The sequence below is a fragment of the Podarcis muralis genome, chromosome 9 (assembly GCF_964188315.1).
Source record: "Podarcis muralis chromosome 9, rPodMur119.hap1.1, whole genome shotgun sequence".
Classification (NCBI taxonomy): domain Eukaryota; kingdom Metazoa; phylum Chordata; class Lepidosauria; order Squamata; family Lacertidae; genus Podarcis; species Podarcis muralis.
Window position 1 is genome coordinate 35,087,694 of NC_135663.1, and position 23,966 is coordinate 35,111,659.

At 41.2% G+C, this 23,966-nt stretch overlaps 1 protein-coding gene across 1 annotated transcript in view; it reads right to left on the bottom strand.

Moving 5' to 3' along the window:
- The window catches only part of SLC7A11 (solute carrier family 7 member 11), a 56,486-nt gene extending 33,710 nt beyond the window's left edge, over window positions 1–22,776 (bottom strand). The window contains exons 1-6 of the mRNA XM_028744809.2: window positions 22,222–22,776; window positions 18,977–19,103; window positions 15,102–15,217; window positions 7,099–7,224; window positions 3,976–4,075; window positions 3,345–3,389 (exon numbers count right to left, since the gene is read on the bottom strand). Of these exons, the coding sequence (XP_028600642.2) occupies window positions 3,345–3,389; window positions 3,976–4,075; window positions 7,099–7,224; window positions 15,102–15,217; window positions 18,977–19,103; window positions 22,222–22,498 (791 nt within the window). The 5' untranslated portion in view covers window positions 22,499–22,776. The remainder of the gene's footprint in view (window positions 1–3,344; window positions 3,390–3,975; window positions 4,076–7,098; window positions 7,225–15,101; window positions 15,218–18,976; window positions 19,104–22,221) is intronic.
- Between the last annotated feature and the right edge of the window lie 1,190 nt (window positions 22,777–23,966).

Genomic DNA, 23,966 nt, shown 5'->3' on the forward strand with positions numbered 1-23,966 from the left:
CCCCTTAATGTTACCTATTGTTTTAATTTTAAAATGCCCTAAAATATGTACAAATAGATGTTTTTAAGCAGGTAGTTCATGTACTTCATTATGTGACTCAACAGCTTGTACCATTCATTACTGGATCACTGTTCTTCATTCACTTCATTAAATTATTTCATTATTGTATTCTTCATTAATTTATAATTGAAAGGCTGTAACTCAGTGGCAGAGCACATGCTTTGCATGAACAAGGTCCCAGGTTCAGGCATCTCCAGGTAGGCTGAGAACAACTCCTATCTAAAAATCCAGCAGAGCCGCACTGCCAGTCAGTGTTGACAGTACTGAACTAGATGAACCGATAGTTTCACTCTGTATGTTCTGTATGCAGCATCCCATGTTCCTATCCTGTGTAATTATCCTTTTTAGGGGTCATGGATTAGCCCAAGTCACATGAGAAACCAGGAAATAACAAACACCAATACACCCAAGTGGTATATTCCTTATGCAGCTTTCACAAATATCCTAAATCAAAGTGTAGTAATGTATTAAACCTCAAATACACCTGGATTTAATTTGTGAATTCCAAAGTAGCCAGTGTTTTCTACTCTTGTACAGCAAAATGTTTTGAAGAAACTAATGCCTAAAAGTTTACATTCCAGTTTATCCCATGCTTACTTTGGAGAGTTGACTGTAACAGACAAAATGACACAACAATCTACTACAAAGACAAATGTGATGAGTTATGCTATACTTTTCCCCCATTAATGTCCCAGGAAATATATTTGCACCAATGTTTCCAGTTATGAACAATGACTTCTAAGCTACAACATTGAGATCAGTTCCTAGAATAAGCAACAAAATTGGTATATAGTGCAATACAGAAATCTCGTGATGGTTTCCACTTCCCTATACTCCATAGAACAAACGGGTCCTTCCAATATGCTTGTTGCAACATAGGTAGGATGAAGGTCTAAAACATACATGAGGGAGGGGAATACAATATAATGCCATTGTCAATTAGGACAGGCTTGACAAGGGTCAAGGTTTCCCAAAACACTAGTATTCTGATAAATGCAACACTGGTTATGGATGCGAACAGCTGCCCAGTCATGGATTCAAAAGATGGACTTTTGCAGCTCAGTATCTGACACCCTCATCTCTCCCTTGGAAAAACAGAAAACACAACCTGCTTGTACGGGATTGTTTTAAGTGAAGTAAGCAAGGAAAAATTGAATATGGCAGGCTAAAGCAGTCGCAGATATAATTCTGCAAATGATTCCACATATCCCTGTACCAAATTACTGATTCAACATCTCCCCATGCCATGGAGATTTACTATTTTGAGGTGCAAATATCTGTGTTTGCCACATAGTTCTTTTCAGTCACTCTGCCACCCTAAATGTTGCAGAAGGTTAATTATCACTGTTTGAGCATGAACTGATTATAGGAATACCAGCTGCCAGTTATTCTACATGGTGAAGTGCACCTGGAAACATACAACTGTGACTGATTTTGAGGCAAACATTTACTTTGGCACGGCACGAGACAGAAGGATTCATTATACACTTCCTTGTTCCAGGCAGTAATTTGCATCTACAGCTCTTCACAAAATATTACAAATTACACATCTGGAAGAATTATAATCCTTTTTTATGGCAATAGCAACAGTTCCACAATGATGTTCTACAGAGAAGTCCTGTGTACAGTGTGAACTTCTGTGGGAGATTTAAATAAAACACCTACAGCAAAGCAAACAAGATAGTGATACAAAACTCCCTGTGGCTATGAGCCTCAAAACCTGCCTGTTCAAATAATTAAGCTCTGCATCTCCAGTTGTTCAGCATTAGAGGCCTCATCCAAAGATGAATGAAGCCAATAAAAAGACTAGCTCTGATTTTTATTGGGTGTTGGTGCTGAGCTGTTGAATCATCAAGCACCTTTCCTCCACTTGAGTCAGAGAAGCACTTCACTCCTCTGTGTTGCTGGAAAAATGTCTCAACTATTTGGGATGCAGATGTGCTGATAGAATCTTATGCTGCATCTTCCCATTAGTGCATATAGAAACTAAATTTAAAGTACTAACCACTGTTTGATTTAATTGGTTCTGTGTCAGGACTCTATAATGAAGCCAATACTTCTGATTTACTACAAAGGCTTCTGTTTGTATCGCAAGCAGTAACTGGAGGGAGTCTGCTTATGGTTACTTCAATAATCCTGAAAAAAAATATCAACGTTCTAACTTCATATGAAGAATACTTCCCCTAATGCAGAATTAAACACATTGTCTTCCACTTTATTTTCCATTAATAGCATTCATCTGAATATTTTACAGTACCCCAATGGCTTTCTAACAAGAGAGAAGCAACAATGCATATGTGCAGCAACACACTGTCAAATTCTATCTAGTCTACATTTTTTCTAGGTATTATCCATTTTGGCTGAAATAGCCAAAGACTAGGTGGGCCCAAATTGACTCAATTTAAATGTGATAGCATGGGGCTCACATAGCAATGCACCTAATGCGGGTTGAGCACACTGACAGCACAATGATATAGCCCACCTACACAGAATGAAGGGCCACAGCATCACCTTTGCATCAAAGGGCTGCCAGCATATCAGGACAGCAGATAACTGTATATTCAGAAGCATAACAAGGCCATGTAGGGGGGAAATATGCAACCCTACACATCAGAGATGGAGAACTTTTATTACCCTGAGACCCATATTCCCTCAAGGGTAACCTTCTGGGGTTTCAGGAAAGTGGTGGGGCCAGAGTCACATTCATATAACATCCACACGAATCCATTTAGTAAAGGTAAAGGACCCCTGGACAGTGAAGTCCAGTCAAAGGCAACTATACATCCATTCAGTATAACCTCCATCCACAAACAGCAGTTACATGGAACACTTCCATGGATGTATTCCACGTGGCAAATTTAAATTGGGCCTTAATGTGCTGAGATCACATTATGACTGAGCAACCTTATGCACAGCAAATCAACATTTAAATATGCCATGAAATCTGCATTCAAAGCTTTATCCTTTCCCAGTGACATGTCAGAGGCATCTATTCAATGTTTCCCATAGAAAATTGCTGACATGCTGTAAATGGGGAGAACTACGGTACTTTCTTTTTGTCTTCAGTACACAAGAAAAGATATACACCTACGCAGGTCAGGTCGAATTAATAATTAGCAAAATTTCAAACAAAAGCATATTCAAACTGATATCATCATTGCAAGGAGAAAGCAACCTGACTGGCATGCAAGATTATCTGAAAGAGCATAGGTTTATTAATTTATTTTCTAGAGCAGTGGGACTTTTAAGATCAGTTTTTTTTTAAAGTGAGGGGAAGAACATACCTTTCTGGATTCTCTACTTCTTCAGTAACAAAATTGAGGTAAAACCTATAAAAGCAAAGTTTAAATCAATTTTATTTACCAATATAGAATTTTTCACATGCAATCTAATTGTCACTTAATACTCATAATAACTCTGTACAGCAGATTAGGCTTTTGAGTACACCTTAGAGTGCCCAAAAATCTCCCAGAAAATTGTAAGTGGGCCCCACCCCAGGAAAAGTCAGTTAGGCTACAATCCTATATTCACTCATCCTGAAATAAGTCCCATTGAATTTAGTGGGGGGCCTATGTCAGGGAAGACACATACAAGAGTGCACTGCCAAGCTGCAACCACCGGTTCATTTAGATAGCCATTGTCTTCTGCATTGACCTGCAGTATCTCTCCAGGGTTTCAGAGAGGAGTCTCTTGCAGTCCTACCTCAAGATGCCAGGGATTGAATTTGGGACCCTCTGCATACAAAGCATACGCCAGAGCACTTACATCTATCTTATAAGCTTAACATCTATATCATAGACTCCTGCCATGCTCCAAGTTTACAAAGGGCATCAGTTTGGCTGAGATTTACCTAATAGCATATTGAGCATACAATGGTCAGGCATTCAATGTAATCTAACCTGTCATACCACTTACCAGCCTGAGTAGGCATACATTCCTGAATAAAAAGCAAGAGGCAATCCCTTGACACTGGCTGCATTCCCCACAAATGCATCTTTAAAGTGCTGAGTTTCTCCTGAAAAGCAGATTAAAATATATATCAACAATTTACAAAGAGTGCAGATCACCAGCATAATCACCCATGAGATAAATCCATTTATTGTTTTTCTTAAAAAAAATCATTCTAATTCCTGTTTAGTAATCAGCCCCTCATACTTTAGACCAGAGGTTGTCAACCTGATCCCTACCGCCCACTAGTGGGAGTTTCAGGATTCTAGGTAGGCAGTAGGGGGTTCCACGGCACAAGCTGAATCCTCCTTCCATCGAGCACCAGTGGGCGGTAAGGAAATTCTACCATCAAGAAAGATGCATTAGTGGGCGGTAGGTATAAAAAGGTTGACTACCTCCGTGCGCTGCTCTGGTTCACCAGAAGCGGCTTAGTCATGCTGGCCACATGACCCGGAAGCTGTACGCCGGCTCCCTCGGCCAATAAAGCGAGATGAGCGCCGCAAACCCAGAGTCGGTCACGACTGGACCTAATGGTCAGGGGTCCTTTTACCTTTACCTTTTTACCCCTGCTTTAAGTTTAGACAAATGGGACATCAAAAGCATGTGAAGAAAGGCATCCTTCTGTATGAGCACCTTCTGGCTACAAATGAACACCATCCAGGGACTTCAACAAAGCTCTTGCAACTTTGCAATAAATGTCACAGATCAGGTAAGAGATAACATATACAAGAAGTAACAACTACTGAAACACTGGATACAAAAGTAGTGCCTTTGATAAACAAGGGCATAATCATTCAATCTAATGGCTATACTCTTGCAGGTGTTTCACATACTACATGACACACAATAATTAGCAAAAGCCGCATTATATTTAAGCAAACATCAGTACCATCAGAACCAACACCTAAGGGTAAACATATTAGAAATAGGCCCCAGGAGGTGGCTACAAACATATAACAGGCTGTATGTCCCACAGCTGTTTGGAATATTTACCCTTTCACCCTAATTCCCAGTGAAGACTGTTTTGAAAGCAGTTCTGCTAATTTTTAAGAACAGCTAACAAGAAAACCTACTGACAAAACAATTCCTTCCTCATGAGCACACGCAGTTATACTTACAGAACGCAGTTCCCCAACTTTCTACTTCATAAGGGGGGGGGGTGGAGTGGCAGAATTCCAAAAACAAACATATGTTTGCTTAAAGCTATATCCACCACAACGTATAACAGAAAATTGTCAGAAAATTTGCTACGGGCATTATTTGGACACTGAGAACACATCCTGTAATATTTTAGCAATTTTTGTCCAGCACAGTTAATTTGTTCTCCCTACTATTAATCTACAGTAGAACTGAGGGAGGCCTATTGCTCAATCAAGGCTCAGCTAGGAAAGGAATATATTGACAGTCCCTTCATTCTAGAAAGATCCAGTGGTGAGCCTGTGCGGGTGGGGTCAGTTTGGCAGGCTCTTCACTAAGAAGGCTGTCATGTGAAGTTCAGTGGTTCACCACAGGGAGTAGCAGCTCCTGGGGCTTTTCAGCTTCCCTTTTCCTCCTTCATACGCAAAGTAGGCAAATATGAAACTTCCATTTACATTTTGGAACAAACTGCAGTTTTCAATGATGTCCAAATATGGAAAATTGTGAGAAGTTTGTCATAACATAGTTTCAAATCATGGTTTGTTAATTTACTGCAGCCTATACAAACCATGGTTCTTGCATTTGGATGTAACAGGAAACTGCAGTTTGTTCCAATACAATAACAGTTATTCACATTATATCCATAAACATGTGGTATTAAAAACAGCTGGCACATTGATTATCTTATTAGATTCAAAGTAACCCTTAATTAAAAGAATTAGCCATCTGTTTAAACAGCATAGAGGAATAAGCTGAGAAAAGTTTTGAAAGTGAAAGCCAATCAGTGGGAATATAAACCTGAAGGAAGAAGCTGGAAAATTTTAAATCAAGAGTTTGGCTGTGTTTGGATGTAACTCATAACCACAGTTTAGCATTATGAAAATAACTCTACATGTGCCTTGGTTCACACAATCCTCCTCCTTTCCTCCTTTCTCATGGTCAAATGAAGGAAAGTGGAAACTTCTACCCTTCTTTTAGATTAACCACAGTTTAGCCTGTTGTGCAGTTAGTTGAAACAAGTCAGATTTAAAAGCTATTGTTTGAACTTGGCTTGTTTCATCTATCCATAGGCCACTAATCACCATTTGTCTGGGTTTGGATTGCACAAGAAGATGTATTTAAAACCTTTTAAAAGTCAGAGGTTTACACAGACACATCTCTCTATTCAGGCAAACAACAGGAATGATGGCAGTTCAAGAAACACAGTCCAGAGAGGTAGAAGCATTTGAGGAAGACCTCAAGGGCTGAATTTGCCCCATGGGTTTGAAGTCCCCTTCAGCCCTGTTCTAAATTATACAGCAAGGAGCATTCAATGGTGCGTGCGCCCCCTCCAAGCCGCCTGGTTGGGCGCTTACCCGTGGGCGTGGTGCGCCAGCCAGGTGAGTGGGTGGCAGGAGGCTAATGCCCCCTGCATGAGGCAGGCATCGGATCCCGCCCACAACCCCTCCCCTTTTTGCAATGGAATTTGATGAATGAAGAGCATTGTGGAAGAATTTTGCTCACCGATTATGTATTGTCTTCTAAGTGTGTGTGTATGTGTGTGTGTGTGTGTGTGTGTGTGTGTGTGTGCATGTGTGTGTGCGTGCGCGCATACACACACAGAGCTAAATGGAATACAGTATAAAATCGTTGTTTGAATGTCCTATCGGAAGTTCCGTTCCAATGCATTTACCCTCCTAATAATTTTTTTCTTGAGAGGAGCAACTCATTGGCCCTTCATTTAAAACATTATGGATCCAGCCTCAATACGCTCTCATCAGCATGCTGCTGTAAATATAAGTTCTTCTCAGCATAGTTCCACTTCCAGTTATTTACATGACAGTATGGAGCTTAAGTTGAACAAGCAGAGACTAATTAAGAGATTTTGCTGGCCTCAGCACTATATGGGTAGGGACAAGGGTGGGAAGGGGGAGATAAAAGCACTTAAAATAGCATTTACTTTTCACTTCATACCTTTAATTAGCTGCATAACTCCAGGGACTATAATTATCAAAATTGCTACGAGCTTGCAAAAGGTTAGGAAAATCTGGATGCGGGCACTCCAGCTGACACTCATGCTATTCAGGACCATTACAATTGCTGGAAGGGGGAAAAGAAGAGAAAATAGTTAAAAGAAAGTGCTACTCATCCCTCCAAAAGCACCGTAAGCTTCATCAAGGGAAAGCTTTCCCCAGCATGCATTCTAGGCATTTGCAGAAGAAGTGGAGTTACCCTTATAAACGTTTCCTTCATTAGTCTTCTTGCCACACACTTTTTTTCATCATCCCACTCTCCTCAACATGCCTTTGCTAAAGCACTCCTTTCCCCCCACCACCACTGCCGTTCTACCAGCCATAAATCTCTTTGCAAGCTTTCAACAGCAGATATTAAAGTCTCTTCCTTCCTGGCAGAACCATTCAGTGTTGATAATTGATGAACTGGTATAACTCAGCCTTTAAACTGAAAATTAATGTCACTTTCCCATTTCAGTTGTAATCTTTGGTTTGATTTAACTGCAGATTTGTATGGCATTGAAAACATTGAACAATGGAATAAAACAATCAGAGTGCCAAATCCTCGCAATTATGGGCCCTGCAAAACATTGCCCTTTGGGCTCAATGTTCACATTCATTTCTTCTCCTAAAGGTTCTGTGTGGTTTCCTCTAGAGAGATGCCTTGGGGAATGTGCATTCAGCAAGGTGGTTATAAGGAACCTTTCAGCTCTCATGGGGAGCCTGAATTACTTCCATATTGTTAATTATGAATAAGTACATGAGCAAAAGACTATTACCTACTAAGTTACATCAGTTTTGTATCAGTTCAACTGTAATGACATTTTCCAAAGAACACTGGGAAATCTGGAAAGAATTCCGCAGAGTTTCTTGGGCAGAGGGAATGACTTAAAAAAAAATGTTTCCATCTGATGAATTAATTTGTTTGTTTTCTTGCATCTGTATCCTGCCTTTTTTCCCTCTAGAACCTAAGGCAGAATTCCCTGTGGTTACCAGGTCGTCTCCCATCCAGGTACTGACCAGGTCCAGACATGCTTAGCTTTAGCAAGCAGGTGACCTCAAGTGCCTTCACATGTCTGAGACACACGCACTTCTCCCTACCCTATTTGCATGGTGATGCAATTACTTGTAGTTGTTATTAATAATAATAATAATAATAATAATAATAATAATAATAATAATTACCACTTCACAGACCAGGACTCAAGGCATCTAAAACATTTTTTTAAAAAAAATATATAATTTTTTTAAACCTAAAACACACTGATTTCACCCACCAGGACATTTTGTCAAGCAACCTGCCCTATGCCTGATGCTATTATATATGACGTCAGGGATCTCATATATGATGACTGAGCTGAAAGGTTGTCTGCAAACAGTGGCGATTTCTGCCCCCATTTCTGTCAGAATTCTCTAACATCCCTAGTAATTACACTCCTCCTCTGCCATAATGAGGATACCTGGTTGCACAGTAGCTACATTTTTACTTTCTCACAGTCTTCCAAAGTGATGCTAGGCTGAGGGTATTTGGGGAAATTAAAAGGGCAGCTAGATGCCTAGAGCAGTGTTTCCCAACCTTGGGCCTCCAGATGTTTTGGGACTACAATTCCCATCACCCCTGACCACTGGTCCTGTTAGCTAGGGATGATGGGAGTTGTAGTCCAAAAATAGCTGGAGGGCCAAGTTTGGCTAGTTGAATACAAGGTGGACTGCACCACTTGCCCTATTCCTACATTGCATGGTTTCCTCAGCCCTGCCATTCATGCACTGAGCAAGGACAGGCTGCTTGCATAGACTTTCCCAATGCAGATGTCCATGCTCAATGTGTTTTCTTGCTCTCTTGTGGCTAGCCAGATGCCACTGCTCATTCCTGCTTGCCCTACATCTGCACCTGGAAATCTTGGGCAGCTCCCAGGGCCCCAGCATCCTAGCAGTGACCATGCTGATATCTACCCTCCCTCCCTGAATTCTTCCCCCCCTGATTGGTCACTCTAGGCCAGTGTTTCCCAACCTTGGGCCTCCAGCTGAACTAGAGTAATGTGTGAAGGGGCCTAGAGGAATCTGTTCTTCATGTATAAATATAAATATATTATATACATTGCAATGCTGCCATGACCAGCTATAAATATAAAGTAGGCAGTCTGATTAAGGAGCTTAAACCAAAGAAACAACAGCAACAAAATCTTTAAAAGACATCGGCCAATCTCCAATTTTTCCAAAACAGAAAAAGGATTACAGGGGGAGAATAACATGTTTAGAAGTTTGCACTGGGCCCAGAGAAGTGATTGTTTGGTTGTTACAAATGTGCATATAATTAAATGACTTAATCCTTATGTTTAAAGAAAAGGGCAATTAATGGTCAATCAGTAGCCAAAGAAAGAAAATATTGTTTATTTTCTTCTGTCCAGCTACTCATTCAGGATTAACTGGAAGGCTGGGTTAACTGGAAAACCACCATCACATTTACTGCGCAGACAGATTCATGCAGAGTCATGGAGATTAGCAGACACAACAGAAGCCTTGTGTATCTGCCCTGGTTAGATCTATAAATCCAGACTATCCAAGATGGAGGCTGTGAACTTGCATACTAAAAATACTGAACTAGTGTAATGCTTCATATTGCCAGAATATTGATTCACAATTATCGTCACACGTACAGGAATTTTTTATAGGTGTACAGCATGTGGTGTTTCTTTACACAACTTGGCCACCAGCTTCCTCAACATGAAACAACAGAGTCCACAACCTCAGGATTAATTTAACCTTGTGTTTGTTATGTTGAACTATTCTTTAGATTCACAACTGAATACATCCTTGGTTACAATGCCACAAACTAAGGGCCTGTCCACACTTGTCCCGAGTCAAGAAACCTTGGGTCCAAGTGGTTTGCAGCTTGTCCAATGGCTTTCCCCTATAAACCCTTCTCTTTAGCATGAAATCGGAGCAAACGTCAATCTGGAGAAAAACCAATGAATGTTTGCTCCGATTCAATAGTAAGCAGTGGGTTTTCCTGGGGGAAAGCGGGGGGGGGGTGTGTTTACAAAAATATAGATGATCCCTGAAAGAGGTGTGGGAATCCAATGATGATTTGGTGGGAGAGAAGCAGCGACTCAGTAATATGCTGAGGGGAAAAGACATTAAACTGTAATATCTGTTAGCAACACAGTTCTTTCAGGCTAATTGCACAATGATATATAGGCTGACAAGAAGCCATGGTGAAGTGTATGAAAGGACTTTAAACACCGACTTGGTCTTTTAAAGGAAAGATCAGAATAAAAAGAGTTCAGCTTCTCTGCCTTGAACACAGTTATACAACTCAGGGATGAATGAGTAATCCAAGCATCTTTGCTCCTATGAGCACTTAGTAGCAACATTTCAATACAGCGACCTGCCTTGCAGAAATATGTGCTTGATTTTCCGTTAGTTAATAGCCAGCAAGAACCTGAGTTATGTGGATGACAAAAGTTCACACAGCATCTTGTGGCCTCCTTTCTGAGCAGTCCAAGGAATGAATCATAAATCACTCTTCTTAAGTGAGTCATGCTTATTGCAATGAAAAAGCCAGCATCTGTTTGAGAACAGTTTATCAGTATTTATAGCAAGGCTTTATTGTAAGTTCTGCCATGTTCAAACTGGTTGTGAGGCTGCCAGCCTGTTTTGTGGCTGCTCTGTTGTGGCTTTGTAGTTAGTCATAAAAAGAGGGCAAAGGTGTCATTTAATATTACAGCACATGGGGTTTGCTTTTATAACTACATCGGTGTGTTCATCCACCTGCAAAGTTTGCACAATCTTCCTAAGTTTAATGTGGAGTGTGGGTGTGCGTGTTAAACTAAAAAAACAAGACAGGGGTACAAAGAATTACATAGAATGTGTTTATGGAAGTATGAAAAGTATGGAATGGATATGGAATCTCATATGTGTCAGTTTTGTATTTAAAGATAGGTATGGGGCACTACCAAAAAAAATAGAGCTACTTAACATTTATAAATATAGTGATTTTAATCTATTATAATAACATTTTCTATCACAAATATACAAATAAAAAAAATTAAACACATTTTGATATTTTTGTGAGCCAAAAACTGTACTGCATGATTCACAGAACTGCAAAATTTGGGGGGGGGGGGGAATATGTACTGATCTGCACATGGGTCAAGGAAGTGAAGATCAGGACAGAACAGCACAAATTGGAATTTACAAAAATTGAATTCATCAGGCATCCAAACAGAAGTACTGCTTGTGGAAGTTTGTCTGACTATGGAGGTGGTATTCAGACTATTCTAGACAGAATCTGACTTATCCTAAAGGATCAGGATTGATGTCTTGTTGTGGGGGAAGGGTAGAGTCTGACTGATCCATCCCAAGCTGCTTCTGTGGCATATTCACCAATGAAAGATCATGCACCAATTGCAACTGCCTCTGGATAAGGACAGTCTAGTCACAGTAATTCATGTGATGACAAATCTGAACTACAACTCCCATCAACCTTGACTATTGGCCACAAGAGCTGAGGCTTATGGGAATTGTAGTCCGACAACATCTGGCGAGCAGCAGCTTGGAAATCCCTGGTTTATCTTAGTGGGTCTCCTGTTTATTCTAATTCTCAAACCATTATCTTAGCTCAGCAAGTGATCCATAGCAAATTCACCTCCCCAGTTCATTAGAGGTAACAGTGCTGTTACCTCAAGGGACCCAGATAGTGCTTCTTCTTGCCTGTGTGCTCAAAGCAGGGCTGACATTCTACTGTATTTGGTGATCAGTATTTTATTCTCCAAGGGCAAATAGGCTTGCCCTGCAGGGTTTAGCATGCCTCATCCTGGAGTCATTCCAGTTCACCTTACTATAATTGCTTCTTCATGCACATCTTTCAGTGTCTCTCCTGACAGCGGCCTGCCTTGTTCTCAAAGTGCTTCCTAAAAGAGACTCCATTCTGAAGCAGCAACTCCTCCAGCTCACTCCCAGGCTCTCATTTGGTCTCCATGCCAACCACTTGCTGTTAACTCCTATCTCCCTCCTCAGGTGACATTATTTTAGGAGGACTCCACCTTTCTGCCATACTGATTCTTTCTTTTTAATTAAGGCACATACGGTAATCCTGGTTTATCTCAAAGATTGCCCCATTAAATTAATCATGATGAAATCCCATTCCAAATTATACACACATTGTGGTCAAATTAAAGACAAATGTTTACAATGGAACCCTTTCCTGCATCCAGCCACCAACGCTGTCCCAGGGGCAAATGCAGGATCAAACATCTGTTTTACTATTATCTTTCCATGAAATATTTTCCACATTAACCTCTAAAGCTCATAACTTTAATTCAATTACTTAGATAGAGCCTTTAGGTTTTAACATAATTAAGAGAGGAATAAGGTGGTCAGGTATTGATTCTCTCTCCACGTTTTGGGTTGGTGGAAAAGCACACTCACAAATAACTTTGGGACCTGGAAGTTCAAGGACAATCCAACTGAGGAAAATGCAAAATGAGTGCATTTCCTTGTGTAACCAGAATTGTCTTGCATGACTTCACTCCTTCTTGATGCCTTTAATTTCCTTTCTAATGTGGGGTCTGGCTGCCTGTTTGTAATATCTGTTAATATAAGGGCCCAGCTTACTATTTCGGCATATTCTTAGTACAAAGAGTTCTGTAATAGATAGATAAACTATATGTGCAGCAGCTGGAAAACAGAAATTGAAGATTTGCCCTTTTGCTCACTTGTTAGGCAATGTCGCTTGCACAGGACGTAATTATATAATTTCCAAAAGATGTAATCTAGGGATCCAGATTTATTCACACTTAGTGTAGGTCAATTGACATCAATGGAACATATATCAAGCCCTAACTTAAGTTCCATTGATTTTAATGGATCTGTTCAAAGTATAGCTTCCAGTTCTTTTCATTTCTCCTACAGATGTTGTTAATAAAATGTGGCCCTAGTTCATCCAATCTTGGGTCCAGTTGCCATTATATTAAAGGTAAAGGTACCCCTGCCCGTCAGTCTTGACAGACTCTAGGGTTGTGCACTCATCTCACTCTATAGGCCGGGAGCCAGCGCTGTCCGCAGACACTTCCGGGTCACGTGGCCAGCGTGACAAGCTGCATCTGGCGAGCCAGCGCAGCAGACGGAACACCGTTTACCTTCCCGCTGGTAAGCGGTCCCTATTTATCTACTTGCACCCGGGGTTGCTTTCAAACTGCTAGGTTGGCAGGCGCTGGGACCGAACGACGGGAGCGCACCCCGCCGCGGGGAATCGAACCACCGACCATGCGATCAGCAAGTCCTAGGCGCTGAGGTTATACCCACAGCACCACCCGCGTCCTGCCATTATATTAAGTCAATGCAATATTGCAGTCTTGTGGCAAAGGGATATGTGGAACAAGGGGATTTCTGTCAAACCCAAGAAGATTTAATTGTGCTCAACAGAGGATGGCCAGAGGTTGACTTTAAAGCAGTGTTGGCCAGCCTTAGGTCTCCAGCTGTTTTTTGACTACTACTCCCATCATCCCTAGCTAGAAGGACCAGTGGTCAGGGATGATGGGAATTGTAATCTAAAAACAGCTGGAGACCCAAGGTTGGTAAACACTGCTTTAGAGCACATGTGGAATCTATGTTGCGTAGTGGCCTCTGTAAAAAGACCAAAATCATCTTTATGCCAAGTAGCCATGCTCTCTTCATAACCTGAATACATTAATATTTCAGTCCTTACTGGATTCAGTTACAGTCACCTTTTTCATATTCAGTCTCACCCCTATATCAAGTCTCTGCATAATTGCTGGGGCTTGGGAAGAAGATAAATGTGTAAAAACTGGAGCAAATATTGAAGCACCTGTCAGCTGCCACATTGGTCAAGAAACAACTGATATTCAATAATATCAAAGGTCACAGACAGGACTTAGTATCCATAGCCCATAATTTGCACTGCTGACCTCCAAATACTGAACACTGACTAGGCTCATAATCAGAAGTTTAATACTCTACTGACAAAGGAAACTTCACCACCATGGGGCCTGGAATACTGTGTCCCCCAGATGCACCTGTGACTACAAGGTGACCTACTCATTTCACTTTACACTAAACGGGAAGGTTAAGTGTGAGAGTGAAAAATATCACAAGTTTGTGTGACTGGCCCTTGAAAGTGTGTAAGCAAGTACTGCCCAGCATAGGCCTAGCTTTTCTCAATGAGTCTTCATCAGTCTGGACAGACCAATCCATCTCAACTAGTTAGATAGCTGGTTCCTCCCAGTCTACAATAGTAGGCCATAAACTCTGCAGTGCTAAACAAGCCACAAAATTTCAGACTCTGCAGCTGAGCTAATGTTTGCCAACCACTAACGTGTTTTGTTTTTCCAAGAAATCTAAAACAATCCAGGTGTCATGTGCCAAGTGTTCCACATCTTGGATCATAAAGAGTAGACATCATTTCCCTGTTGCCTGCACCATCATGACAGTGGGCCAGAAAGACAGAGCTATTCTATTTCAGCAAGAAGCTGTCTTAGGAGATTTAGGGATGAAAGCTCTGAGTCTGACAGATTCAGTAATTCCAGTTACAGATTTCACCTATCTAATAAGTATCATTGCCATATCTGGTCAGTTCTCTAGTCTGAATTAAAGATATCAGCCAGCTGCTGCTTTCTGCATTTGTACCTTACCTTACCTACCCTGCTGGGTTATTTTTCACCCTTTACCATACCTCAGAAGAAAAGCCTTACCCAGCCACTGCAACTCAAACTCCTAGCAAGAGTGTTTGATTTCATATTGTCTCCCACTCTCAAATAAAACCCCTTGGTCATCATGAAGTATCTCTGAGAACAGTCTGTTTTAAGACTATTAAAACAATTCAGTTACAAATTCACATTTTTAATTTGTCTCGTATGAGTTGTATTAATTGAGTGCAGAATTTATTCTTGCTTTCTTCTGCCTTTCACCTGCTTCAGCCCATTTCTCCTAAAAACTGATACTTACTGATTCCCATAGCTGTAATCAGTTTAATAGCAAGGTCTGGGATTTCACACTGGGTAAAAAATGGTTCCAACATGTAACGTCCAAATGCCAGGGAAATCACTGCTGTGGCAGCAGGGCTGCAATAGAGAAAGAAAGGGGGGAAAGGTTGGTCAGTTTACAGGTAGATATGGAGATTATTTACAGTATACATGCCTACATGACATGTCAGGCTGTGTCAAATATATTACACATGCCAAATTGCTGGTGAATTTTCATGAATGCAAACTGATGTGGAAATGTAGAGAACTGAACAACATTTAAAATATGTGAAGCTGAGAAAAACAGAAATTAATAGATTTGCCCATCCCTACTTCCAGAGTTTTAGGACATTGTCATTAAGGTATTCATCCTATGAAGGCTGGATAACATTTGCAATTATGAATTGCTTGTGTGAACAGTCTAGTCACGTGAACACTGTAACATCAGAAAATATAACTCACACAACTATTGCGACTACCATTCTGCCAAGCAGAAAAACGTTTTTTGCACTCTTTTTAAAAATGATTTTATATATATATATATGAAATTCATTTAAACAGGAACAAGTTCTTTTGTTCTCCCTTTTGTGCTCTTGGTAGCTGCGATTCCTGTGCTTTTGGGACTTTTTCTTGGCTCATAATCTTGAGGTTTTCATAAGCATCATTTCTACATTTTGTGACGGTCACAGTCACCAGGCCTTATTAAAATGAGGAACTATCCCTAAAGAAACTTACTTTGCACAAAAATCTACAAGCAGAGGAAACTGATTGCTATAAACAATTGCTGGAATTCAAATACATAGAATTCAAATTCATAGAACATATGCCAACACTATAGGGAATGGTGTTTCATAACCGTGGCTTGGTGTGATGTTAGAATTGGTTCCTGCTCTAAACCAATTCTGGTTTAGACCCTTTTCTTAAACAAAGCAAGAACAGATGTTGTGGAATCCAGCTCCCAAAATCCCTAGTCAACATCCCTAGCCAATGGTCAAGATAGCAGTTGTAGTCAACATCTGTAGGGCGGCATATTGACTAACCCAGCTACATTCGGTGGAGGAAGTGTGCTGAGTGTCTTGAGAAACTAGAAACCATAGCTAGAAGTGTCTTTGCAAACTGATTTGGCTAGGTGGAAGCTGAGACAGGCAAGTGAGAGGTAATATTACAGTCCAAGGACAAATTCCAGCCAGGCAAAGGTACTCAAGAACTATATGAAGAACAGGAGAATCAAGTCAATGGCCCATCTAGTCCAGCATCGTGTTGTCACAGTGGACACTCAGATGCTCATGGGAAACCTTCAAGCAGGGCTCATGCACATGCATGGCTCCCAGGACCTTGAAGGCAGGGGATAGGCATTGTGGCTAGTAGCCACTGGTGGCCTTATCGTCCAATAAGGGAACTGGGCAGTGGGGCTGTCTTAAGCATATCTGGTGCCATGGTGCAAAGATCCCTCCAGTGCCCCCCCCCCCGGCAACTCCAAAACAAGGGAGGGGGTGGTGGAAAATGTCCTCTGCCTCCCCCAACACCCCGATCCCTAGTGTGGTGGCAGCGATCAAGCAGGAAAACATGCTGGCGGACATGCTCTCTGGCATCGGGGCGCCCAGGAAGACTGTGTGCTGCCTTTCGCTAAGAAGCAGGAGGAGAACAACGGCCGGGAGCAGGGCCGCCTTTAGCAGATGCAGAGGCTTGGGAGGGAAGCTGCGCACAGCTTCTGCGGGCATCACATCGCTCTCCTCCTGCGGAGGCTTGGGAAGGAAGCTGCTCGTCCGCCAGCCATATAGTTGGTGGGGTGCAGCTGGTGGGCATGCACGCTAGGACACCCCTGAGAGGCCCGCGCCCTGGCGCAACGAACCACTAACACCAATGGGAAAGACGGCTCTGCTGGGCAGGGTCCTCAGGGTCAAAATGACACCTGGAGAGTTGCATTCAGGCTGAAAATGATTCCCCATTAAGGCTATTTTGAATGTAGAAGCAGAGAAAGAGTTAAGCACCTCAATCCCTGCCCACTTCTTTGCTCCAAATTCCAGGCTCACGAAACTGCTTTTCTTTATGAAAGCAAAGCCAGGATTGGGGCTCTCTTATATACATTGCATACTATGCTAAAGTACTTGACTCATCCTTTAAAAAAATAAATAGATGCCAAATTTATTGACACAATGCCAATCAATTTATAGCAGAGACTTAAAGCATTATTTTGGCAGGGGAGGCACTCTTGATAACTGCAGATCTGGACAAGCATGTATCCCAGGATGCATGCCATATCGTGGCTTGAAAGGATCTTGCCTTTATTTGTTTTGTGTTGGGTGTGGATTAACACTTGCTAATCAATTCAGTGTGTTCCCAGGAGAGTGACGCACCTCAAATATATATCCCATTCAGAGTGACTGAGCACAATTGTTGTTAACCAAATCCTTTATTGCTACAGCTTGTTACGTAGGCGTATGAAGCAATAAGAACAACTAAAATAAGCTACGTAAATACATGGGACATGGGGCGGGAGAGGGAGAGGAAATGAGAACGCATATTTGTTTCACTTGTATGGATTATCTTTAGTAACACAAGCTCGTCAGATGCAGAATTAGAGTAACTACATCCACAAGCTAAACTGCCTACAGATAAACCTGTTAGCTCCCACAGGTGCTCAAACTGTATTTGTTGTGATATGAGAGCTATTTTAAACAGCATAGTAAACACTGAGCAATTCACATAACATAACAAGGCATTGTGCTTATTTACTAAGCCAACTGGCAGTGTAAATTGTAGGTTAACAATGTTGTAAATGGGCCACTATAAAAATGGAATCTCTTGGGCTAGGGGGCGGGAGAACTTGTAGGTTGAAACCAGTTTAGCCAGCTCTACTTCTTTTTCACGCAGGGAATAAAGTGTTAGAGGAAGTGCAATATTCTCAGATCACCCTGGGGCAACAGAACACAATTTCAGCCTCACATAGATTTTCACATTTTACTAAAAGACACCTACAAGTGAAGCTTTAAATTTGTTTGGGACCACTCCAGATCTTGCTCCTGAACACCCATCAGTCACCCTCTTCCTTGTCAACTTTTGGTGCATATTGTGGTCTAAAACACTGTGCCCACTCACAGAGTTCCCACAACCTGCCATGCCCAACCCACTGGAAATTCCAGTGGGGCTCCCTTTTATAAGAGAAAGCAGGGCATTGATTTACAGCTTCTTTTCTACCAAAGACTCCAAGGCAGGGTTTAGAAATAATACTACATAGTCAATACTATATTGAAGTAGAACGGAGGCACGAAGCATAGTGAAATGTTAGCCCTAGCCATATTTGCCACAAAGCCAGACTCTGCATGCATACAATTCCATGTGCAATAGACACATGGGAGGGTTCTTTCATATTGTATAGCCCCATCTGACCAAATCTGAATCAAGCACAGGTGTGCATGTCTCATGGATGCACCAGGGGAGTTGCTGGAAAATGATGATTACTACCTGCAAGTAAGTTTCATAAAAGCCAGCAGACACTGTGATTTATTGGGGGGAAATTACAAGGCTTGGACAGTTTTAAACCAAAATTATGATGCAACATGAGGTTTGGGTATTATTAATGTTCTGCTTCAGCTTTTTAGAGCTAACAAAATTAAACATTTTTTTATTTTTTAAAATATTGCTTTTTAGAGTTTCTTATTTTTTACAAATTAACAATTAGCAGTCCAACTATGTCACAAAGGAAAATCTTGGGAAGGAAGAACAGGAAGCACAAACTAAGGGACAGAACACAGCTGGACTATGTCCACGCACACCATATTTTTAATTGATTTTTGACTTTCCAAAGCATACTGGGAGTACAAGACAACAAAACAAATGCAGACAGAATTGACTTACCGTATAACGAGCAGTTCCACCCACACTCTTACAAAAGCAGGTAGAGGGCCAAAGGCTTCCAGAATGTATGTATAATGCCCACCAGATTTCTTTATGCTTGTGCCCAGTTCAGCATAACAGAGCGCACCTACAAAATTATAATTAATATTAAGGCATCATTTCTGAAAGATAGCTATGCTTATCTATAATGAATAGTCAGCCTCATACATTTTCTTAGCATACATGTAGCCCAATGGCATTTGCTTACATTCATGCTCCACGCCCCATGAAAACTACACAAGACCTATTCATGCAAATGCTTCAGATTTATTTTTTAAAAAACTTACTTATTGACTTAACTTCTGACAATGGATGGCATCCAACTAAGGCACACCCAGAGTAGATCCACTGAGATTCATGGACTTAAGTCCATTGGCTGAACTAGATGATCCATGGATCCCCTTCCCCTTCTATGATTTTTTTTTATTTCAATGGGACTTTTCTGGATATGACTAAACAGCACAATCCTAACCAAGTCTACTCTGAAGTAAGTTTTGTTGAATTCAACAGGGCTTACTTCCAGATAAGTGGGGTTAGGATTGCTCAGTTTATTTTGAATCACAATCCAGCAACTTTCAGTGTGCAAACATCCCTTTCCAACCAGGACTAGAAGTCCTGTAGTTGGTTGTGTTACTTCATTCAATTAATTGTGAGCGCCCTGAGCCTCTGCAGACAGTTGGCCATTATTCAAATTGTCTTGAAAAAGGGAAGACTTGTGATTAGGAGACAAAATACAGTCAACAATACAGTGGTACCTCGGGTTAAGTACTTAATTTGTTCCGTAGGTCCGTTCTTAACCTGAAACTGTTCTTACCCTGAAGCACCACTTTAGCTAATGGGGCCTCCTACTGCCAGGATTTGTTCTCATGCTGAAGCGAAGTTCTTAACCCAAGGTACTATTTCTGGATTAGCGGAGTCTATAACCTGAAGCATATGTAACCTGAAGCATATGTAACCCGAGGTACCACTGTATTATATTAATTTGGGTGTTGTTATTTTTTTGAATAGAGTGCCATTCATAACCCATGCAATCCATAATCAATATAAATCAGTTGTAAAATTGTCACAGGGAATCATCTTTCCTTTTACTGGAGATTTTTATCAATGGTTTGCATTAACATTATTTCATAATTTCACTGAATATTCTGATGGCTACTTTTGAGCATTTCAGTCTCTCTCTTTTTACATTTAAATGTATTTATTAAAGCATCACATCTAAGGGCCACCAGAGCATTTAAATAGACCCGATAAAGTCACTTGCATCTCAAATTTTATTTCTTTTCACTTCAATCTACATAACGGTTAGCAGACCAATTTTGTATATACAGATAGTAGAATTATTTAACATATGCCAATCAACATAAGCTCCTTTTCTGTGGGAAAAGTCAGTGCTATCTGAAAGTTCTCCTCTAAAATTAACTTCAAAGAATTGCATTTAAGGGTTACACAGCTACCTGTGACCTGTGCTTTGTTTTTTTTATTTAAGAATTCTGTAACTGGATCTCTTATTGCATAATCCATGAGGAAGAAGAGTGGAAGAGGAAACAGTGTGAAGGCAGTGTCTATCAAATTGTTGTCAAAGCTGTGCAGAGAACACTAAAAGGACCTTTACTGGCCAAATACTTTTAAGAGAATTTAGCACAAAAATGTAAATTTATGCATTACAAACGCAAGAAGAATGCATTTGATTTCATCTGTTCCAATCACATCACTCCTAGACACTGATGCTCAATTAGAACGTAGCATAAATAGAAACAAAATCCATCTCCTGTACTGATTAAAATGAAATTATTTTGAGGTTGGCCCTTACGCTGGCCCTGTAGATTATTGTTGGCCCAACAGCTATACGTTCTGATTCTGATCAAAATGTTTTGCAAGGGCGGATAAAGCCTTGTCTCTGATCTTTCAAGTGCACAGTAAGTTGACACAGGGCAAAATTCACATATTTCACTTCTTGAGCAGAGATTTTTTTACTCCCCTCTCATTTGCCCACTGCTCCTAATACCAGAAAATAAGTCGTCTAGGCTAATAGTAATACCTAAGGTCATGCGGGACTTCAGCTTCTTTGAGATTAATTTATTAAGGCAATCAAGGGACCCATTCTTTGATAGATTTAGAGGTTCTGGATATGACCAGGCTATTTCTTCATCTATATAGATGATAAATGTTATAAAGTCTTTTTAAAAATTGGAATATCGTTTTTTAAAAAAAGTTTTAAAAACCTGGTATATACATTGGCCATTTAGTCTTAAACGGAGAGCTCCAGAATATATTTTCACTCTGCAATCCTATATATGTCTACTTCAAAGTAAGCTCCAGCAAGATCCCTGGTAAATAAGTATAGAATTTCAATTTTAATATCCATGCTCAAACTACAGATGCCATTATCAAGATAATAGCTTTTCTAAACATTAGCAGTGTCTGGCTTTAAGATTAAGGGTTAGAAGTGAGGGGTTCCAAGTCATCATTCAAACGAGATTTTGATTTAATATTTTTTAAAGAAAAAATCAAATTAGCTAGAGCAGTGGTTCCCAATTGGTAGTCTGCACAACTGACCCAAGGGGGTCCATGGCATTTTGACAGAACAAAAAAACACCATAGAGATATCAAATTTTTCAAAAGTAGGGGGGTCCATGGCTTGGCTTTTGAAAAACAGGGGGTCCACAGTACTAAGCTAATTAGGAATCACTGAGTTAGAGTGCTCCTGTTTTATTCCCTTCTTCCTGCCACCAGAGAGTTCAAAAGAAGTTTAGTTCATGCAAAAGTAGAATCTAACCAATGGGGAACTAGGTCAATCTAGGTGTACATTTCGCAGGTGTTCTTCCGACCAAGCGGTTCACCTCCCCCAGCTGCCAGCCCCTCTATGAGTGTGCTGCTACCTGTTCTTCGGAGCTTAAACTGAAAACCAACACAAACAGCAAACTTTATGATGTGATAAAGGAGACTTCTCTCTGCAATTCCTTCAGGGAGTCGTAAGAAATACAATTTTGGTCTTAAAGTCCTGCTGTACCGAGTTTCGCATGGCAATCTTTGGAACTTACAGTGGTTGCCAAGCGGCAAAATAACCCCCAAAATACCGAAGCAGTGTTAGTTCTGGGTCTCAAATCAGGCTTTTGATCTCCAGTATCAAACTTTTGTCTCTTTTGTGATTTTTTAAATCCACCTGCCGCCCCCCAAGGATCAATTATAAACTTTCACAAACTTACCAAAGAGTGAAAGGATGCCACAGAAAGTCCAGACAGTCAAGGACATTCCCACGCTGCCTGTGTTCTGGAGGATTCCTTTGGGAGAGATGAAGATTCCTGCTCCAATGATAGTGCCAATTATAATAGAAATCCCTCTCAGTAAAGTTACTTTCTTCTTCAAAACCACTTTGTCTCCCTCGGCTGCCTTGGTCTTGCACTTGGAGGGCAACTTGCCGTTAGATTGCTCCTGCAGGTAGCTGCCATTACAGACTACCGGTCCGGGAGGCTTCCTAAACATGCTTCAGTGCTACCAGCACTCTCCAAGAATGAATGTTTTGTAAAACTCTCCAGCAGGCACTTTCGTTCCTCTCTCTGCCTTTGTCTAGCTAATTGCTTCTACACACAGAGAGAGATTCACTGCCTGTAGCCTTTCAACCCACCTGTGCCAACAGGTATAAAATTCTTCAGGTGTCTTTTACTTTTCCCTGCTATCTCAGTGCTACAGGAACACCTGCCCTTTCACACACAGCTACTACCTTGGTGCTGTTCTTTCACTGGAAGCCAGCTCAGCTTCCGCATGGTCTTGTATATAAGCTCCTGTCATACCAAGTTACTCTTGCTGAGTGATGATGATGCAAATTCTCCAGGTTTGCATCAGCCATAGGAGAGGGCTCTGCTTCTGGCATTACTCAGCACTTTTCCCCCTCACGGTAGCAGGATGTTGCACAACTCACATGAGTCCCATTCAACAAAGGCAGGAGTCCTAAGCGATTTCTAGTAAGCAACTTACTATGTCAGCACACACCCAAATATTTAAAGAGACTCCTAATGAGAAGCAAATGCCTGTTTTCAAAATACAGAGCGGGGAGGAAACAGAGCAAAGATAATGTGGCAGTTTTTGTTTCTTTCCAAATACTCCCCCCCCCCAGCTATCATATGGCAACATAGATTGTATGCATTCTTTACTATTTTTGGTTTGGACCTAATTCAATTGTATTTTTGTTTGGACCCAATTCAACATTTTGCATAAAGAGCATGTACATTCACATTCAAGAGCACATGCTGGCCTCTTTGGTGGCCCCATGTTGCCTAGCAACGCAGTCAGTTCCAGCAAGTTGTGTCTATGCTCCTATAATCCCATGATTTTAACATTAATTTTCTTCCTGGAATTAAAACCGCCGCCCCCAATCCTTCAGTAATGAGAAGACTAAGTTGTTGTTGTTGTTCTCACACCAGTGGCTGTTGGCAATTATAGTCTCTTCTTGTAAGTATTGTCAGAGTGGAGACAGCATTCCTGAATGCAGTGGAAGCAGGATCCTTGTGCTCTCTCAAGCATATTTGTCCCAAGCACAATAGCAATTCTGTGATCTGAGCTGTTACAAAGGCAGAACTGAAGAGGGGCCATGCTACACACAGCACTATGGCTTGAGGGCAGGGTGACTCAGCACCCAGGCATCACATTTGATAACAGGAACCTGTACGGTGCATTTCTCAATGGTGGGCAATGACATTTGGTTCCTGAACATTTGGAATGGCCTTAAGGATTGGTTGCAGATGTAAGTGGTTTGGCACCGGTAGGCAAGGCGTTGGGGTGGATCCTTAGTCTACAGTAAGTGGGTGGGGGGTTGGGGGCCCCTACTCCAAAGAATCAGGGTATCCCGTTTAAGGGATCCAGGGGTTGCATCTGTCCAGACAACCCAGAAGGGGCCATGGCACACCCAAAATGATGATCTTGGGGGGTCACCCCAATTTGATGTACTTCATAG